A 19,738-nucleotide genomic window follows, 5' to 3' on the forward strand; every position below is an offset into this window, starting at 1 on the left:
AAATATTTAAAAAAATTATAAATTAATCAATTTCCCCCTCACTCAAAGTTTAAAAAATAACTATTTTCCTCTTAAGATTTATGTTTTTCCCATTAGCTTATTCGACCATCAAAGCTGGCCAACCATCACCCTCCCATCTCCCATAAGAGCATGAATTATTGGCTGACGATTCATCCTTGTCCTAAAGATGAGAGGTGGCAATTGGCTTACTCCGGTGATCGGAGAAGCCGAAGGAAAATAAACAAATCCTAGAAGAAAAATAGTTATTTTTCAAACTTTAAGTAAGAGAAAGTAAGAGTGTAATGGTTAGTTTTTAAACGTGGAGAGAATGTGATAAATTTATAATTTTTTAAATATTTTTATTAAATAACGATTTTACTCTTGATAATAACAATAAAATTTATTAGAAATATAGATATTTAGATTTTTGAAAGCTATCGGATGAAAAATTGTGTTTACGCCAAACCTTGCGTGGGAAATAGTCATTTGGTCTTTCCATCATGAGAAGTTTTTTTTTTTTTTTTAATTATACTCAAGAAAACCAAAATAACAAGCATTGGAGGATAAGATCAACTAACTAAAAGAACTGAAATTCCCAATTCTAACCTTTACATCGCCAACCGTTGGACCAGTGTAACACCCTTATTTAGAAATATATCTTTAGCTATAATTATCTCAAAGAGACGTGTCTTATGTAAATAAATGTCTAAATTAAAATACTTCATTTACTGAAAACGAATTATTATTTATTGAAATTAAATTAACGTGCCAAAAGATATCCCAAAAAAAAAAAAAAATAATAATAATAAGTTTAACATAAATAACATAAATCAAGATAACGAAATAATATGAGCCAAGTTTGGAGCTTAGCGTGTTGATCCACTCGTTTTCCCGCTTGCCCTGTCGTCTCTCCTACCTGCAAAATACAGAACAAGGTATACTGTGAGTATAACTACTCATAGATTCTCATAATGTCATTGGTTTTCCCCCAACGGAGTCTCACTATCGAACAGGCCTCAGACGTAACAGTTGGACACTCATCTCAAGTGCCCCTTATGAGCATTCGTCTTTGATGCATACCGAATTGAGCACCCATCTCAGGTATTTCGTATAACCATAATCGAGATGGACACCCATTTCAAGTGCTACTTACCTTCCAAAATTTTTTTCTTCTATTCCAATTTCCAAGATCGAGACGTCTCATCAATCAATCTATGTTTTCTTATTACTAAGACGTCTCATCAACTAGTCTTTGTTTGATATGACTCCTTTAATACCAAGACATCTCATCAACTGACATTTAACATAATTTGCCTATAATTATGTTCAATCGTACCTATATTTCATGACCAAACCTATTATAATCTACCATACACTTATTCCCATATCAATACTCAGAATGAGAATTAATTTCTTATGATTTAATATGGATAATATGCAATTGGTCTAGAAACCAATTGATGAAAATAAATAAATAAATGAATAATAAATATTATTTCATATGGTGCACCGTAACTAAGGTGGGTGCGCCTGCACCCAATAAATGGTATATGCCATGTGGTGCAGGTACACTGTAGCTTATTGAGTGCACCTGCACCCTGCATTTAAATGTGCACGTGGTGTGCACATGGCCATCTCTTTGCAGTTTCAAAGCAGAAAAGTCCGTCCTCCACACAGGCAGTTTCTAAACCAACGATTGTGCATGCTGCTCGACGGTGGAGTACATGCCAGCAAGAACACGCCATACCAGCGAGAGGGTGACACTTCCGGTGAACGTGCAGTATGCCGGCAGCGAGAACTTCACCAGACGTGGTGCACGTTTGGCGTGCCTACAGCATACCGGCAGCGAGAGTTCACTTGACGTGCTGCCCATCCGGCGTTGTTAGCTGCTAGGCCAGCCCTTGGCGGTGCCGACGGTGACCCAACCAAGCGCCAACACAAGATCCCGGCCTTCCAACATTCATAATCGCCGATCGCCATCATCATCATAAAAGTGTACAAATGCATACATATAATCAATTTTAGCCTAAATTCTAATTTTCAGAAACAATATCACCCAGCCACGTAATACACATGATTATTAGCAGATACATTATACATACACAACATTCAGAAATTTCAGATCACAAAGTTTAGTTGCAGAAAAGTATGGTTGGTGGCCTGCCTCTCCTCCGGCGATCTCGACAATATTTGCGTGGTGACGACAACTCCGATGACTTCCTTCCCTAATCGACGTACTGGAGGTTCTGCTCTCTCTCCCTCTCGTCGAAAACGATTGCTGGGTATGAGAAAATAAAATGCCTCCGCTTCCTTCCTTTCTCTCTCCCCTTTTCCTGTCTTTTCTTTCGTTTCTTTTTTTTTTTTTTTTTATGCTGTTACTTTATATATAAGTTGAAGGCAACGCCCTTCATGGCAAACCTCCCAGAACCGCGTTCCTTTATGCATAATTTTGGGATTCATGATTGATTGTAAATTTTTAATTTCCACTTCAAAGTATTCTATACGTAAATATATATATATATATATATATATATATATATATATATATATATATATATATATATATATATATATATATATATATATATAAAATATTTTTTTTTTCTTTCAATTTAAATTTTATATAAATGTAGACATATATCTTATGTAAATATAATATCTTGATAACGTGTAATATATAATCTCCTCCAAGTTTACACTCGAACATACACAATCTTCAAATATAGGGCATACACACTTTAAATCCAACTATTTAAGCAATAAATGAAATATCAAATATTAGCAAAACGACGAAATTACCTTTTTTATTACCTAGGGGTATTACAACCAGTTTCTTCATTGTCTTAATATCGGGAATTGCAGCAGAGAATTGTGAGTGTGATTTAGAATTGCAGTTGCAGCGGAGAACGATCGGGTGTGTACAGAGAATCAATTTGACCTGTAAAAGCTGGATCGATCCTTTCACAGAGACAATGTCCAATCCGAATTTTAATACATTGCAAAAGTTTTGAGATTCTAATTGGCCAAAGGAATTATTCTCACCCACAGTATAATGTTTTGTTAAATTTTTATCCCCTAACTACAAAAATTTCAAATACTTATCCATAAGAGATTAAGTCTGTTAGTTTCAAAGGTAAAATTATCATTTCATATGTAATATTAAAAATAAATTAAAATTTAATCTATTTTCCCCACTAAAAACCATAAAAACTAAAAGTTTGTCCATCTAGATTAAGTTTTAAAAAATGACATTTCTCCTTTAGGGTTTGGTTTTCAATCCTCGATATCGAATTTGATGCCATCGCCGACAACAAAGATTCTCTAACACGTCACCATGATCCGATAGCCTCTCCCCTCTCATCTAGAAAATCAACTGACGAAAATCTCATCTGAAAAGATGAAGAGCTTCATCAGAAGACGAAGCTCTTCGTCTTCCTAGATGAAGAGTTTTGTCTTCTTAGCTTTATTCAACGTCGATTGGACATCCAACTGAGAGAAGAGAGATAATCGAAGAAAGAGGAAGCTTCGAAAAGGAGAGGCCACCAACAATAGCATCGGAGTTCAAAAACTAAACCATGGGGAGAGTGTTATTTTTTAAAACTTAGTCTATAGAGAAAATAATTAGTTTTTAGGGTTTAGAGGGAAAAAGAAATAAAATTTTAAAGAGTTAAGGTTCTGTTAATTTTAATCATCATGGATGGGTATATAAGATTTTCAAAGTCAAAGGATGGGAACTTGAGATAAGAGGATACACTGGGTGTAAAATAGTCCTTTGTCCATTCAATTTCATATATGGTTACAAGGGGCATGCCACTGGACTAAAATACTAGTCTGTCTAATAATAACAAGAGACAACAATCAATTTTTCAAGGAAGATTAATTGGAGTTCAAACAGCTGAAATTATTGTAATGAGCAAATGTTGCTTATTCAATGTGAGAAATTCCCAAAATCTAGTAAATCTGACTCAACTCACATAAATATTTTTATTTGTTCCAGGTTTGAGCCATTCATAAATTTGTTTTAGATTTTGTGATTTTGGCTCGAGATCTGATTCGAGTGATTAGAGTATTGTGATTTATAGGCTCCAGAGTTTTTTAGAACATTACTTAGTAGTGGATGTAAAGTATTAAGCCAATTATAGATGTCAGATCGAGTGAGACAAAATAGAGTTTGAGTGAAAATCAACTGTTCGTTTTTTAATGGATAATAAGTTAATGTTCGCAGACTTAGATCACTTTTAATATTGAAACACACCCCTAACTAAGATATTGAGAAACTTTCTTTATTTTATTTTTCTTTTTTGAAGGTAGTTTGGCTTGCTTTAAAGCCAGCTTCAAAATTGCTTAGCAACTTAACCTACCAGGAGGTTACCCTCCTTGAGTTGAGGACTTGAGGTACATAATCCGCATCCAGACGTTAAGATTAATCCCCTGTACGTTAGAGAAGCATTAACGGTTGGGGGCAGAATGGACATTTCATACAAATGGATATAATCCCTCTCCAAACTCTGTTGGTATAGTTGTTTCATCTCCAAACCCTTGTTAATATGCTGAACCCAATCGAGGTTGCGTTGACGGGAACACCGCAGCCGGTGGTGGCACCCGCAGGTGAGAAGGCAAAACACAAAAGAAGCAATTACGCCGATAAAAAAAGCGCAGTTGGTAATTTAGTGGTAGTGGCAAATTCAAGAGAGTCAATTGACTCTGTATTAACTTTAAAAATTGTATATTATAGTATATGTAAAATATTAATATAATTATTAAAATTTTTATTATCCCATTTAGACTTTCTTATTTATAATAAACCACTTATATTTTGTTGGGGTTTTGACGCAGGGGATCTAAGTAGTTGATTTTTACTATCATGGGCATTTTCGTCATTATAGAAAAGATACCATTAACGGAGTCAATTGACCCCAATAACTATGTATGTATTGCAAAAGTTTACTTTTCTTTGCATTTATTTTCATCTTTTTCTGACATCTTTCCTTTAATGGCTTAATATTTTACTCCCACTAATTGAAATTCCCGACTATAAAACACAATACTCAATCACTGGATTCAGAACGCGAACCGAGATCAAAACATCTAAAAGAAATGAATTCGGCCAGGAGAAACAATGAGATTAGAGTAGCCGGAAAAACTGAACTACCAGCACACAAATTCAAAGTCCGGAGAGTCAAAGTAGGCAAAATGGAGAATAAGAAGAAACTGAGTAGAGCAAAGCCGCCAAGCTGCCTGTGTCCTGTCCATCACAATTTGGCTAGGTTTGTGTATCATTGTTTACTCAATTTCAACAATTTGTTTTTCATTGCAGGCCATGTAACCTTACGTATGTATTAAACTTGAAAAAGTCTCTGCTTAAGCTTATGCTTAATCACTTTATTTTGCTTTGACGGCTTTTCAGGAGATGAGCCATTAATTTCCTCTACCAGGCACCGTCTGATATTCTTGTATTTGATACCACTGCTGATTGGTCTGCTCCAAGTGGCCTATCAGAGCAAAAATGTGTCCTCATTTAATACACACCCTATAAATATGTGGGGATTTTTAGCAGCTACTTTTGTTTATTGTGTGGGACTTGGTACTAATTTGGAATTACAAGCTTATCCTACAACTTACTCTATAATGGTTAGCCATGTTATTCTCAGTTCCGGAGCTCTTGCTTCAGTTTCTCTGGCGTCGGTTTTGTTCCCGGGTTTCATTGGATGGATTATTTTATGATTACGGACTGTTTTGCCTATTACGCTAGCCATTTATGTGCGTCGTGTCAAATTCAAAAGATTCTGGGAATTTCTCACATTGAAGAAACAACATGTGCCCAATACAATAATTTCAGCTTTTTGAGTCTTGCTTTCATCTTATAGGAGTTTTCCTTGAACAATTGTTGTGTTGTTTTTATAACATTTTTAATTTTTTGTCTCCCTTGTAACTCTATAAAAAGTACAACCTCGCATCTTTTTGCAATGTTTTAAAACCTACACCGGATAATGGTATAGGAAAAGGGTCAATCGGGATTTTTACGTGTTAGACTAGTTGAATTGATAATTAGACAGGTAATAAGTGTAGATGCATATTTAAATAATATTGAAAACAACTTTATCTATATAATAATTAAATATAAAATATAAAACATATTTAATCAAAATTAAATTTATCTATTAATCATCTATCTTCATATTTATTTATATTGTGTTTGGTTTGATTCCAATAATTACAATCACAGCCGATTTAAAGTTATTCCTACGTGGTTCTTCGTAATCCAACTGGCATAATAAAATTTACTTTTGCTTGGACAGGTTGAACAAACCAGTTCAATCCAGGTTTCAAGTTCAAGATCTTTTGCATTATGTAAAGTAGCTTTGATGATAAAATTACGTTCATGAAAAAAGAAAGTTTAAAATTCATGAGCAATTCGGGTCAAACTTGGGACGGTTTGACTGCTAGTTACAACAGTCCAATTACCACGAAAAATTTTACCTTTGCCCGAACAAGACTGACAATTGAGTTGCAATCGGAGTGGTTGAACCGGCCTATCCCATCCGGGTTTAAAATTCAAGATCTTTTGCATTATGTCAAGCGCTTTGGTAATTAACTTTTATATAAAACAAAGCTACGGAATCGCTCACCACAGGGAGAATGAAAATTATTAATTTTTTTTTTTTTATATTAGGGAATTGTTTTGGGCTTGTTGTTTGGACCCTAAAACAATTGGGCCTCAGCGTTCAAAGGGGTAAGCCCCCTTTCTTACAAAAATTCGAGCTACCCTCCTTTTACGCTGTTGAAATATATCTTCCACAGTTTGACTATTATTACAAACTCAAACTCAATCTAGAACTGGACACTACGAAATCGATCCAATCTCTCCCAAATAGAATCCACTTGGGACCAATATACATCCTAATGTTTTCTCTCGTATTTCTCATGTAATTCGGTATTATTGGTTCTCTATACCCACCCGATCTTTCTCCACTCTAATTGGTTCTTTTTACACACCTGACATTTCTCATGGAAATGTGTCTGGCAAAATTGTGTGGTTACTCCCGTGGTTTTCTTGACAAAAATCAATCAGTAGAGTTCATTTAAGCCAAGCCAATAATGGTTCAAATTCGGATTTGAACTAAACAAACTCAAACGTAATTCCAATTTAGTAGAGTTTCATCAGAGATTCATCTCTCTGATGTTATTATTCATTACATTACTATCACCGATTCAACTTGTTGATCTGGTGTCACTTCCTATTATTCTTCTTCACTTCCAATTTCTGCACTTCTTTTTCATTTTCTATACATGCCAAAATCCGTGTGCTTTGATAAGCTCAATTTTAATGGTTTCCTTTACATTTTTAGTCTGCCATGAAAGCACACAGTTGTTATGCACGTATTAACTTAGAAAAACTTTGTTTATATTCCTCAGAGTCTGTAACTGAGTTTTTCTTTCATTAATGCATGATGCATCTTGTTTCTGCCTATTATTATGATCATTATTTCTAGCTCAGCTTCAAACATCTGATCGTTAACTCATATGTTTACATCGAATTCATCCATCCTTATGCATGTTTAAGGAGTCATTGCAAGTAATCTTGACTTGAACTTGATGGTGCACAATTATTGGGGCTTTTAAGGATTAGAAAGGATAAAAATACTTGGTTCTTCCTTTTTACCAACCATTTTGAAACATCTTGATCCAATACGAAGGAGGTCAAAATGTGTCTTTTGACAATTATGAACTTACTTAATATTTAACAAGTTTTCTTTTAAAATTCCCAAAGGATGTGAAATGTCTCTAACTAATTTTTCATGTTTTATCGATATAAAATTTGTTTAAGTGTTGCAACATCTTCAATTTGACTATTAATGGAAACATTGAAAAACAGTTAGTTTGACATTTTCTCTAGCTTTCATTGAATAGACAAATAAATCACCTTAGTTGTGGTTGTTGAATGTTTGTTGCGGATCTCTTCATTATTGATTTAAGTTTTTTATTCATATTTGATGTTAATCAATCCTATCTCTTTAGATGAAAGTAGAAACTAGGGGAATTACATCAAGAGCTTTTGGTTCATATTATCCCAAAGATTAATATATTAAAGTGTAAATTATTATTGTATTTAGTTAAATTAATATACATAAATAATTATTGTATTTAGTTTATATTAATAAAATAATATTAAAATATCATTTGATTCAAATGTTTTTTATATAAATTAAATATATTTTAAAATTATAATAAAATTAAATAATAATATTTTAATAATTTAACTAATATTACCTCTTATTTTATTTGGATAAAAAACTTTTATTATTAGACAAATCAAACAAAATGATTTGAAAATATATATAAAAATAACAAAATAAAGTGTTATCAAAATAAGTTTCATTGATAATGTGTCACTATCTAATTTGAGATTATTTGAATTTAGAATAAAATAATATCAAATTATATTGTAACACATTATTATCATTGATATTCATATTAGTACACATTAAATATAAACATAACACCACTTTTCCTTTTTTAAAACCCGAAATTTTATATATTTAGTGTGATTAGTTAAAATTTGGTTAAATCGATAAGATAATTCATGATTGAGTATCTTTTTTAGAATAATGAAAATGCCCACATAAACAAATCAATAACTATTTAGAGCCCCAAGCTCATAAAATGTAATTTTCTATATAAAAAAAAAAAGTGATTTTAAGGCAAAAATGTAATTTCCTACTTATATATACAAATTAAAAAAAAGTGATTTTAAGCAGGCACGGCAAAAAGGTCATTCACTCTTTGTCAAGAGACTTGACCGTGAGTTGGCAGTAGGGAGCCAGTTATTCTGAAATGCCCATCATGACTCAATCGTTATTTTGAGGAATTGCGAGTGTCATTCGAGCATTCTAAGGCAGATACTACCACGTCAAACATTGATGTTGATTTATGCTGATTTATGTTGATTTAAATCGCAAGCATGGAAGCTGCTATGCAATTTCTGTGGCTTCAAACTTCCTATTTATAATTCTGAACCCTATAAATTCACAACCCATACAGAACTGAAACCAGGATCAAAAGAAATGAGTTTGGGTAGGAGAAACAATGAGATCAGAGTAGTCGGAAAATCTGAACTACCAACACCCAAATTCAGAGTTGCGAGAGTCAAAGTAGGTAAAATGGAGAATAAGGAGAAACTGAAATCAAAGCCGCCAAGCTGCCTCAGTCCTCTGCATCACAATTTCGCAAGGTTTGTATCATTCTTAACTTAATTTCAACAGTTTCATTGTTTTTCATTGCAGACCATGAAAGCATTCATGTTTTTAATGCAAGTATTAACCTTGAAAAAGTCTTCTGTTTAAGTTTAATCACTTTATTTTGCTTTGACAGCTTTTCAGGAGATGAGCCATTAATTTCCTCAACCAGGCACCATCTGATATTCTTGTTTTTGATACCATTGCTGATTGGTTTGCTTCAAGTGGACTATCAGAGCAAAAATGTATCTCCATTTCATACACACCCCATCAATATGTGGGGATTTTGAGCAGCTACTTGTATTTATTGTGTGGCACTTGGTTGTAATTTGGAATCACAAACTCGTCCTACAAGTTACTCTAAAAGGGTTAGCCATGCTATTCTCAGTTCTGGAGCTCTTGCTTCAGTTTCGTTGGCGTCGGTTTTGCTTCCAGGTTTCATTGGATGGCTTCTTTTATGCTCGTGGACTGTTTTCACTATTGCGCTATTTACAAATTTCACAAAACATATTTATGAATGGCTCAAACCTGGAATAAACAAAGCCATTTACATGAGTCGTGTCAGATTCAATAGATTGTGGGAATCTCTCAAATTGAAGAATCAAAATTTGCCCATTACAGTAAATTCAGTTGTTTGAGTCTTACTTTGATCTTACTGTAATATTTTTAAAAGGATTGTTGTGTTGTCTCTTTCTTATAAATAGAAATTTTTTCTTTTGGTCTTGTGGCAATACCCCTAATTGCAACTGTATATGCAATATAACCTCGAATCTTTTGTGATGTTTTACTGCAGGAGTTAATTTGAGTTTCTATGCCTCTGAATCCACCTTTGAACAAAATATATGTATTTTAATTTTTTCTCCCAAAACAGTATAAGTGCACTTTCTTAATTTTTATTTGTATGCCTCCATTCGTGTGTTCTGATAGGTAATCTTGACTGAACTTGATGATGCACATATTCGGAAATTGCAGGGCTTTGCTTGGTGTTTTTAAAGTTAAAAGAATTAAGATACTTTGCTCCTTTCCCTGCCACAAAGTAATATTAGCTTTACTTGGTGTTTTTTCCGTTCATTGTAATGGGTTGCTCTTAGAATGTTTTTCCTACCATCCATCTTGTGGCCCAACGACACTTCACCATTGAAATTTCAAAGAAATATTTTCTCATGATAAAGTTGTCTTTTATGTTTTGATCTTTTTTGTATTATAACAGACAAAACAATTAAGATATTTTGTTTTTTTTACTTGTTGTACTAATTGTAGCATTGAACATTGTACTCGAAATTTTATCTATCTGATTTTATTATGTTAATAAGTATTAAAGATGAAAAAAAATTGTTTTTTTTAAAGGGAGGGGGTTGTGGTTTTGAGGTTGGAGCTATGACTAATTAATTTTTTTTTAAAAATATTATGGGTATTTTCGCTACACTAGAGAAGATATGTTTGAGTTAGTAAAATCCAGTAAAAATTGTGATGTTGATGATAAAAATAACTGGATCATCATTAGTTTTTTAAAACAACTGGATCATGATGATAAAAACCACAGGGGAGACAACTTTTTCCTCCCAGTCACAAAGTGGGAAAACAAGTGAATATGTGGCGAATAAAGTTCGGGAATTTTATTTTTGCATTGAAAATAAAATTTTAAAATTTATAATTGGAATGACACGACTGCATGTAACTTTTTACTCTTTCTATTAAAGTTACAAAACTAATCATTATACGTTTTAAATTAAAACAAAACAAATAATTAAAATTGTATTTTTTTATAAAAATAAAAAAATTAATTTATTTTATAAAAAAATTTGAAAATTTAATTATTTTAATAAGAAAATACGATAATTCAACCTTTTTAATTAAAAAAATCTCTTTAATAGAAAAAATATATATGAGTATGCATAATTGAATATATTTAGAATAGAATTTGTTTAAATTTTGAAACTTTCCAAGACATGTAAGAATAAAAAATTTATAAAGAAATTACAGACCTGAACATTAGAGATACTAGATTTTATGGAAAAAATAATAATAAAGGAAGATAAATTCTTATAGGTTATATAATATTAAATATTCTTATTACTGCATCCTCAGCGGAATAAGGTTTTTCAAAATTAAAATTAATAAAATCTTATTTGCATTCAACCAGGTCACAAGAAATATTAAATAATTTCTGTTTATTATCAATTTAAAAAAAAAAAAAAGTTTCCAGAACTGAATACAACAACCTAATTTGTAATTTTGCATCTCAAAAGGCAAGAAAAATAATTTTGTTAATATATATTTATATAATTAGATGACCACCAATGTAACTCTAGCCTAACACCACAAATGTTCTTGAGTTGACTCGGCAAAGACCAACTCAACTTCCTTATTAATAACAAGAATGACTCTACACATATATATATAAATAAATAATTGACAAAGAGTAGTTTATCTTGCCTTCACTTTCATCTTTATCATATAAAAATAATCCTTAAATATTTAATTGGCTTAGTATTTTACTCCCACTAATTGAAACTTCCGATTACGCCTTGTTCCAAGTAATTCTGGAGACTATAAAACACAATACTCAATCACTGGATTCAGAACACGAACCGAGATCACAACATCTAAAAGAAATGAGTTCGGCCAGGAGAAACAATGAGACTAGAGTAGCCGGAAAAACTGAACCAGCAGCACGCAAATTCAAAGTTCGGAGAGTCAAAGTAGGCAACATGGAGAGTAAGAAGAAACTGAGTCGACCAAAGCCGCCAAGCTGCCTCTGTCCTCTCCATCACAATTTGGCTAGGTTTGTGTATCATGTTTACTCAATTTCAACAATTTGTTTTTCATTGCAGGCCATGTAACCTTTCGCATGTATTAACCTTGAAAAAGTCTTCTGAGTAAGCTCATGCTTAATGACTTTATTTTGCTTTGACAGTTTTTCAGGAGATAAGCCATTAATTTCCTCGACCAGGCACCATCTGATATTCTTGTATTTGATACCACTACTGATTGGTCTGCTCCAAGTGGACTATCAGAGCAAAAATGTGTCCCCATTTAATACACACCCTATCAATATGTGGGGATTTTTAGCAGCTACTTTTGTTTATTGTGTGGGACTTGGTACTAATTCGGAATTACAGGCTCATCCTACAACTTACTTTAAAATGGTTAGCCATGTTATTCTCAGTTCCGGAGCTCTTGCTTCAGTTTCTCTGGCATCGGTTTTGTTCCCGGGTTTCATTGGATGGATTATTTTATGCTTATGGACTGTTTTGCCTATTACGCTAGCCATTTATGTGGGTCGTATTAGATTCAAAAGATTCTGGGAATTTCTCATATCGAAAAAGCAACATGTGCCCAATACAATAATTTCAGCTGTTTTGAGTCTTGCTTTCATCTTACAGGAGTCTTCCTTGAACAATTGTTATGTTTGTCTCTTGCTTTTACAACAGTTTTAATTTTTTGTCTCTCTTGTAACTCTATAGGAAGTATAATCTCGCATCTTTTTGCAATATTTTAAAACCCACACCAGATAGCGTTTCGGGGAAATGGTCGGTTCGGGTTTTTACGTGTTGGGCTAGTTGAATTGGCTGTTAGACAGATAATATGTGTAAATAAATATTGGAATAATATTGAAAACAACTTTATCTATATAATAATTAAATATAAAATATATTTAATTAAGATTAAATTTATCTATTGATCACCTATATTCATATTCATTTATAATATGTCTGATTTGAGTCAAATAATTGTAATCGCCCTTGATCTAAAGTTATTTATCTGTGATTCTTCATGTTCCAACTCCCATAATAAAATTTACCCTTACTTGGATAGGTTGAACCAACCGGTTCAATCCAGGCTTCGAGTTCAAGATCTTTTGCATCAAGCCAAGTCACTTTGATGATTAAATTACGTTCATGAAAAAAGAAAGTTTAAAATTCTTGACCAATTCAGATCAAATTTGGGACAGTTTGACTGCTAGTTGCGGCAGTCCAGTTACCATAAAAATTTTAACCTTTACCCAAACGAGACAGACAACTAAATTGCAATCGGAGCGGTTGAACTGGCCTGTCCCATTCGAGTTTTCAAATCCAAGATCTTTTGCATTATGTTAACAGGGTCTCACCGCAGGGAGAATGAAAATTATTAATTTTTTTTCATGTTAGGGAATTGTCTTGGGCTTGTTGTTTGGACCCTAAAAGAATTGGGCCTCAGCGTTCAAAGGAGTAAGCCCCATTTCTTACAAACATACGAGCTACCCTCCTTTTCTTATGTCGAAATCGATCTTCCACAGTTTGACTTGGGACTGTCATTACAAACTCAAACTCAATCTCAAATTAGACACTACAAATTTGATCCAATTCAAATTGGCCCCCAAATAGAGTCCACTTCGGACCAAAATACATCCTAATGTTTTCGATCATATTTCTTTTGTAATTCGGTATTATTGGTTCTCTGTACACATCCGGTCTTTCTCCACTGTAGGTGGTTCTTTTTACACACCTGATATTTTTCATGTAAACGTGTCTGGCAAAATTGTGTGGTTACTCCCGTGGTTTTCTTGACAAATATCAGTCAGTAGGTTTGACTCAAGCTGAGTCCAAGAAGGTTCAAATTCAGATTTAAACGAGCTAAATTCAAACCAAAATTTCAATTTAATAGAGTTTAAAGATTCATCAAAGATTCACCTATCCGGTGTTATTATTCATTTCTATATCATTACTATTCATCAACTCAATTTGTTGATCTGGTGTCACTTCCTATTATTCTTTGCTCTTCCAATTTCTGCACTTCATTTTTATTTTCTATATATGCCAAAATCCGTGTGTTTTGATAAGCTTAATTTCAATGGTTTCCTTTACATTTTTATTATGCCATGAAAGCACTCATTTGTTATGCACGTATTAACCTTGAAAAACTTGTTTATATTCCTCTCAGCCTGTAACTGAGTTTTTCTTTCATTAATGCATGATGCATCTTGTTTCTGCCTATTATTATGATCATTATTTCTAGCTCAGCTTCAAACATCTGATCGTTAACTCAGATGTTTACATCGAATTCATCCAACATGTTTAAGGTGTCACTGCAAGTAATCTTGACTTGATGGTGCAAAATTATTTGGGCTTCTAAGGATTGAAAAGGGATAGAAATACTTGGTTCCTTCCTCTCCACCAAAAAGATATATTAGCTTTTTGAAACATTTGATCCAATACAAAGGAGTCAGATCAAAAGTCAACACATGTCTTCTAACAGTTTGTGAACTTAATATTTAGCAAGTTTTGTCTTAAAATTTTCAAACGATGTGAGATATCTTGAACTAATTTTCTAAGTTTTATCGGTATAAAATTTGTCTAGTTGTTGCACCATCTTTCACTCTACTAGTGATGGAAACATTAAAAAACAATAAGTTTAACATTTTATACAGTTATTATTGAATAAATAAATGAATCAATTTCAATTTGAGTTATCAAATTAAAACTCGAACTTACTTAGAATCAACTCATTTAAGTCATCATGAATTCGATCCAAGCCACTTTGGATCATATTCTCCCCAATTCTCATCTTGATTGCTGTCGCTTAGTTTCACTAGCATCGGTTTCATCCCCAAGTTTGGCTGGAAGTCTTCGGCTTGCGGAGTGTTTCCCTGGTTACACTAGCTAGAGACTTTATCAAATATATCTATGAATGGGTAAAAAACAGAACTATCAAAACCATTTATGCGGCAAGCAAGTTTAAGATTCAATAGGTTCTGTGGTTCTCTTACAATATTGATGAATAAGCTCATTTGCCCATGTAAAACTTGTATTATTATAATATGAACGGCTTCAATTACCCTCGAGTCCTGCTTAAATCTTATCTTCCTTAGACCTTTTTTACGTTGTCTGTTAAGAGTAAACATGTATTATATATGTTTGTCTTATCGCGACCTGTATTACAATAGTGATCCAAATTCAGGAAATGCGATTTTTGAGATTTCAAAAATATATGCAGTGGCTGTAGGGAGATAAGGTCGATAGGTCACATGACTCAACATGCCATAAAACAATTATGACATGTGTAACCCATTATAAACATGCGAGTACACATGAAGTATCTACCAAATAGCTTTATATATATATATATATATATATATATATATATATATATATATATATATATATATATATATATATAAAATGTTGTATTAAAATATATGTATAGAAAGTATGTGTGAGCGTGTGCTGCAAAATATATACAGCAAAAACAATCTCTTCTTTATCTTATAATCCTTTTCATCTATAGCGAAAATTTCTCAATCTTATTCTCCTTTTTTTTTTCCTTTTCTGTTTTGGGTTTTCCCCGACTATTCTTTGATCTTGTTAGGAGTATTTGGGAACTTCAGAAATATGATCAAATAAAAATAACCAAAATATTTAACGGAACATGACATATTACTGATCAGTAATCTGCAACCGTTACACGTATTCAGAAAACATAAATACATTCCAGTATATATAAAGCTTTCGCCTCCCATTTCAACTAGTTTCAACAACTTGAATTTCTAGAGAATGGGTATGGGTGAGTTGAGCTGGAGTGACTGAATTATCTCAGTGTCTGGCAAGCTGAGAGGAGGAAGAGAGTAATGGCCGTAAGTAGAGCTCCCACTTCTCATCTCTTGCATTGTCAGTAATGCTGCAACTGTATTCCTAAATATTCCTTCTCCTGTCACTCTTATTCCTTCTCTTCTTTCCTTTTTCCCTTCTTCGTCATCTTCTGCTTCAACTGGGAACACTGTATCTATCGTGTTTTCACATTCCTTTATGAGTTTCGAAAGAAGATCAGTTGTGAAAAAAGGCTGCTTCAGCACTTTCTGAATGAATGGCGAGCGCAATAATCCGCCTGTTTGCTTGTCGTATTTCTTCAAGATCTTAGCCAATCCTGCAAGTTGTGAAATAGATTGTTAATATTGCAGTTGTGAAATGGAAGCTGGGTAAGAACTGAGTCTGAATGTGCATTCACCTGTGTAATTGATATTGCTGTAGTTGAGTAAGAGCACCATTTCTCCATGAAAATTCACAATCTCTTTCCTGATCTTCCCTATCTCCTCTTTATAATCAGTATCTGTCAGATGGGTTTCGCCAGGCCCCCAAGCATCAATCACACTCTGAATCCTGTGTTGCAATTCCTGTACGTATTCGTCCATACTTTCTTTTTAGGATGGAGACAATGGGTACTTGGAATCAAGAAAATGGCCCAATAGCTAGTGAATATAAAATAGTTGAAATTGGCAATTTGATTTCTTTCCTTGTTCCCATCGATTAACAAATTGGACGTGGAAAAGGGTCTACAATGGCTGACCCAAAGAGGATAGGATTGAAAAATTGTTAGTTAAAATAATTGATCATCTTTTATTGTTTTGTTTCTTATTCACCTTTTAATTTTTTATTTTTATTCAAATTTATCTTTTTAATTTTTATTTTTGAATCAATTACCGTGGGTCTTATGTTTGTCAGGTCTTTTTGGATTTTGGATTAAAAAATATTGAACTTGGATTTGATTCAAATTAAAACTATATTAAAACACTAATTTCAAATATATCCGATTCTATGAACGAATTGACATGACATAAATTAAATTATTTAAAAAATGAGTCATATCAAAACACAACTTATTTGACACAAAACGATATATTTTGTTAATATAAAATTGTTATATAATTTCATTATATCTTGCTCATAAAAACCTTAAATAAAATATTTTTAGCTCAAGCTAAAAATAAAGAAATTTTATACAAGACAAGCCACTAGTACTGAGAACACACCAGCAGACTGATAAGCAAACAAAAGCAAAGAAACTACAAGTAATCTTCTCATCAATTTGTTACATAAATGCGAATGTCTTTAATAGCGCATGTATAACTTTTCTAAAATAAGTGTGTGTTATCTCTTATAATAAGATACTAATTTTCCCAAAATTTTTTTAAAATATACGGGTCATATTTAGTTTACGGAGAATTAACTTGAATATAACGTTATTCACAAACATAAACTCTACTTAAAATAAACAATACCATATATATACACTTTTATTGATTTAGGATTTCAAAAACTAAAACGTTTAATATTGAAGCTCAAAGCTCTTCTCGGGCTGAATGAAAATCGATCATGGCAGGGAAACATCATATGCTTATGGTCACATATTATCATAAATATGTATATATAAAAATATGTTTTAACCTAAAAATAACTAAATAGATAAATTTGGTGGATAATGTTGCCTCGTGACTGGCTCGGTTGCTTCCATTACTCAAATTTAATAATAATAACATTTTATGTAGAAATGACTGAATATTAATTAATATAAATTAATTAATATATCATCGAATAATTAAAAAATTTTGTTTAAATCATTGGATGACATCAATTTGATTCTATATACCGTTTATACATAGAGTCTTAGTTATTTGACAAATTTTAGATGATTCCAACTGTTAAGCTACTCTAAAATAAACCCATTTCAGAGAGGCCAGAAAAAAGAGAAGCAAGTAGAAACAAAAAGACAAACTCATTACCTTATGCTTGATAACGAAATCCTCTTCTTGCTCCATGAAAAACGCATTCAGCTTGTCGATCTCATTGTTCAACAAATACACAAACTCAGCCTCTGCCTTCAAAAATTCCAGCGATCCATTCAACAATGGAGGAGTGGAAGTAACCATCAGTTTCAGAAGCTTCTTCAATTTCTTATAACACAAAAACTTATCACGCCAACCGGGCAATGATTCCTGAATCTGTTGCTGTAATCGCTTGCCGAACTTCATCAGTCCAGGCTATCAATATTATGACTCTCAGTCTCTTGAAAGAAATTAGGGAAATCAGGAATTATTTATTGGGTTGTGAAGGAAGATGCATTTTAATAGGAGAAGATTGGTAGAATATTTGATAGCATATGCCTGGCGTGACGAAGTGGCGGTAAGAAAAAGGCATGAAAGAGTCATTGATGTGAAGGAATGAATGAAGCATATTCGGTTTCTATGGTCATACTTTAGACCATAGACTATGAAAATAAATTACTTGTATAGTTACTACCATGCCCTTTAATTTTCTGGAAAGTGTACCTAATCCTAATCAAGACAACAATATTATTTTATGTATAAACCATATATTTTAATGAATGCAAATATATTTATGTGTATAAAGCGATTTTAAATTAAAGTAATCGACTCAATTTGATTTGACTTAACTCAAATTTGATTAGATTGAACTAGAATTAAACTTTGAATTGAAAGTCAAACTTGACCTACAATTAGCTTTGGCTTGACAAACTCAAGCCGCCGCAATTTTCTTTCAAGCTCAACTCAAGACAGGGGTGTTTGGTTTATATTCATCTTTAGTTATGAAATGTAATATTCGGTTTCTTTTACTTTAAAAATTAGTTTGAAGTGATATTTTTTGTACACTTATATATTAAAACTTAGTTCATTTTTCAAAAGATGTAAAATAATCTAACAACCTGCCCCTCATGTATTAGATCACCAATTAAAACACTTCTTACAACCAATCATCTGAAAGAGTAATGGGTATTAATTGGACTTTTACATCAAATAATTACCCTAGTATAGTTGTTATAATTGAACTTTGAAACCAATGTACGTGCAGTTAGGTCTCTTCAATATTAAAAACTAGCTCGAAGGGTAAAAGTTTCTCTTATATTTACATATTATCGTTTAACTCTTTTTCCAACCAATATGAGACACCCAAAGATATTATGGATTGGCTTATTTTTGTATGGCTGTGGCCTTTCTGTTCAAATATATTATCGGAATCGGCTCCTGTCTGTCGATTGCGTTTGTGACAACATGGCGAGTTCAGAGAAAAAATTGGATTTGAGAGAGGATGGATCTGAGGAATCTGCTTAGAATCTACCAATACACGTAACTTTCAGAGCAGAAATTACAAAAAACCAAAGAAGGGAATATGTGAATTTCGAACTAGAAAATGCTCTCTACGCTGATTGTGGGCCAAGTGATCAAGGCCTTTTCATTTTTTTTTGTCTTTATTATTTTTTAATGCTGGGAAAAAGGTTGTCCAGATTTTGTGTTGGAAGATTCCAAGCAATCTTTGCGTCACAAACAAGTTAAAGAGGAAGTTCATCCGAAAACTCTGTATACCAGTTTCAGTTTTTACCAACTCAAACAAACGGGAACTAAAATCTTGCTAGGCTAATAGTTAAAATGGACAGAAGATTGGGTTGAATTCAATGACCGTGATTAACTCCTATATAAAATAATCAATTTGATATCAATTAGAAATAGATAAATTGAAATTCAAACTCAATTTGAGAACAATATAACTTCAAATTCAAATTGAAACGGTTCAAACTTAAATATTCAAATTAATTCAAACTTGACTTGTTTATGATAACAAGGGAGAAGGACTATTTCCCACCCAACTTTTGATGCATTCTCAAATTGGCACCCACGGCAGATGAAAATCCAGTTTTCCCACCCGTGACCAAACTACCGTCCAATTTTTCCG

General features: G+C 32.7%; 1 protein-coding gene across 1 annotated transcript; it reads right to left on the minus strand.

Moving 5' to 3' along the window:
• Positions 1-15,633: 15,633 nt before the first annotated feature.
• LOC123216108 (SPX domain-containing protein 3) lies at positions 15,634-18,171 on the minus strand. The gene is made up of 3 exons (XM_044636474.1): positions 17,773-18,171; positions 16,221-16,386; positions 15,634-16,139 (listed from the first exon to the last, which is right to left on the minus strand). Exons 1-3 carry the CDS (start codon positions 18,019-18,021, stop codon positions 15,763-15,765), a joined length of 792 nt encoding a protein of 263 aa, XP_044492409.1. The 5' UTR covers positions 18,022-18,171; the 3' UTR covers positions 15,634-15,762.
• Between the last annotated feature and the right edge of the window lie 1,567 nt (positions 18,172-19,738).

This window comes from Mangifera indica, chromosome 5 (assembly GCF_011075055.1).
Source record: "Mangifera indica cultivar Alphonso chromosome 5, CATAS_Mindica_2.1, whole genome shotgun sequence".
Taxonomy (NCBI): Eukaryota; Viridiplantae; Streptophyta; class Magnoliopsida; order Sapindales; family Anacardiaceae; genus Mangifera; species Mangifera indica.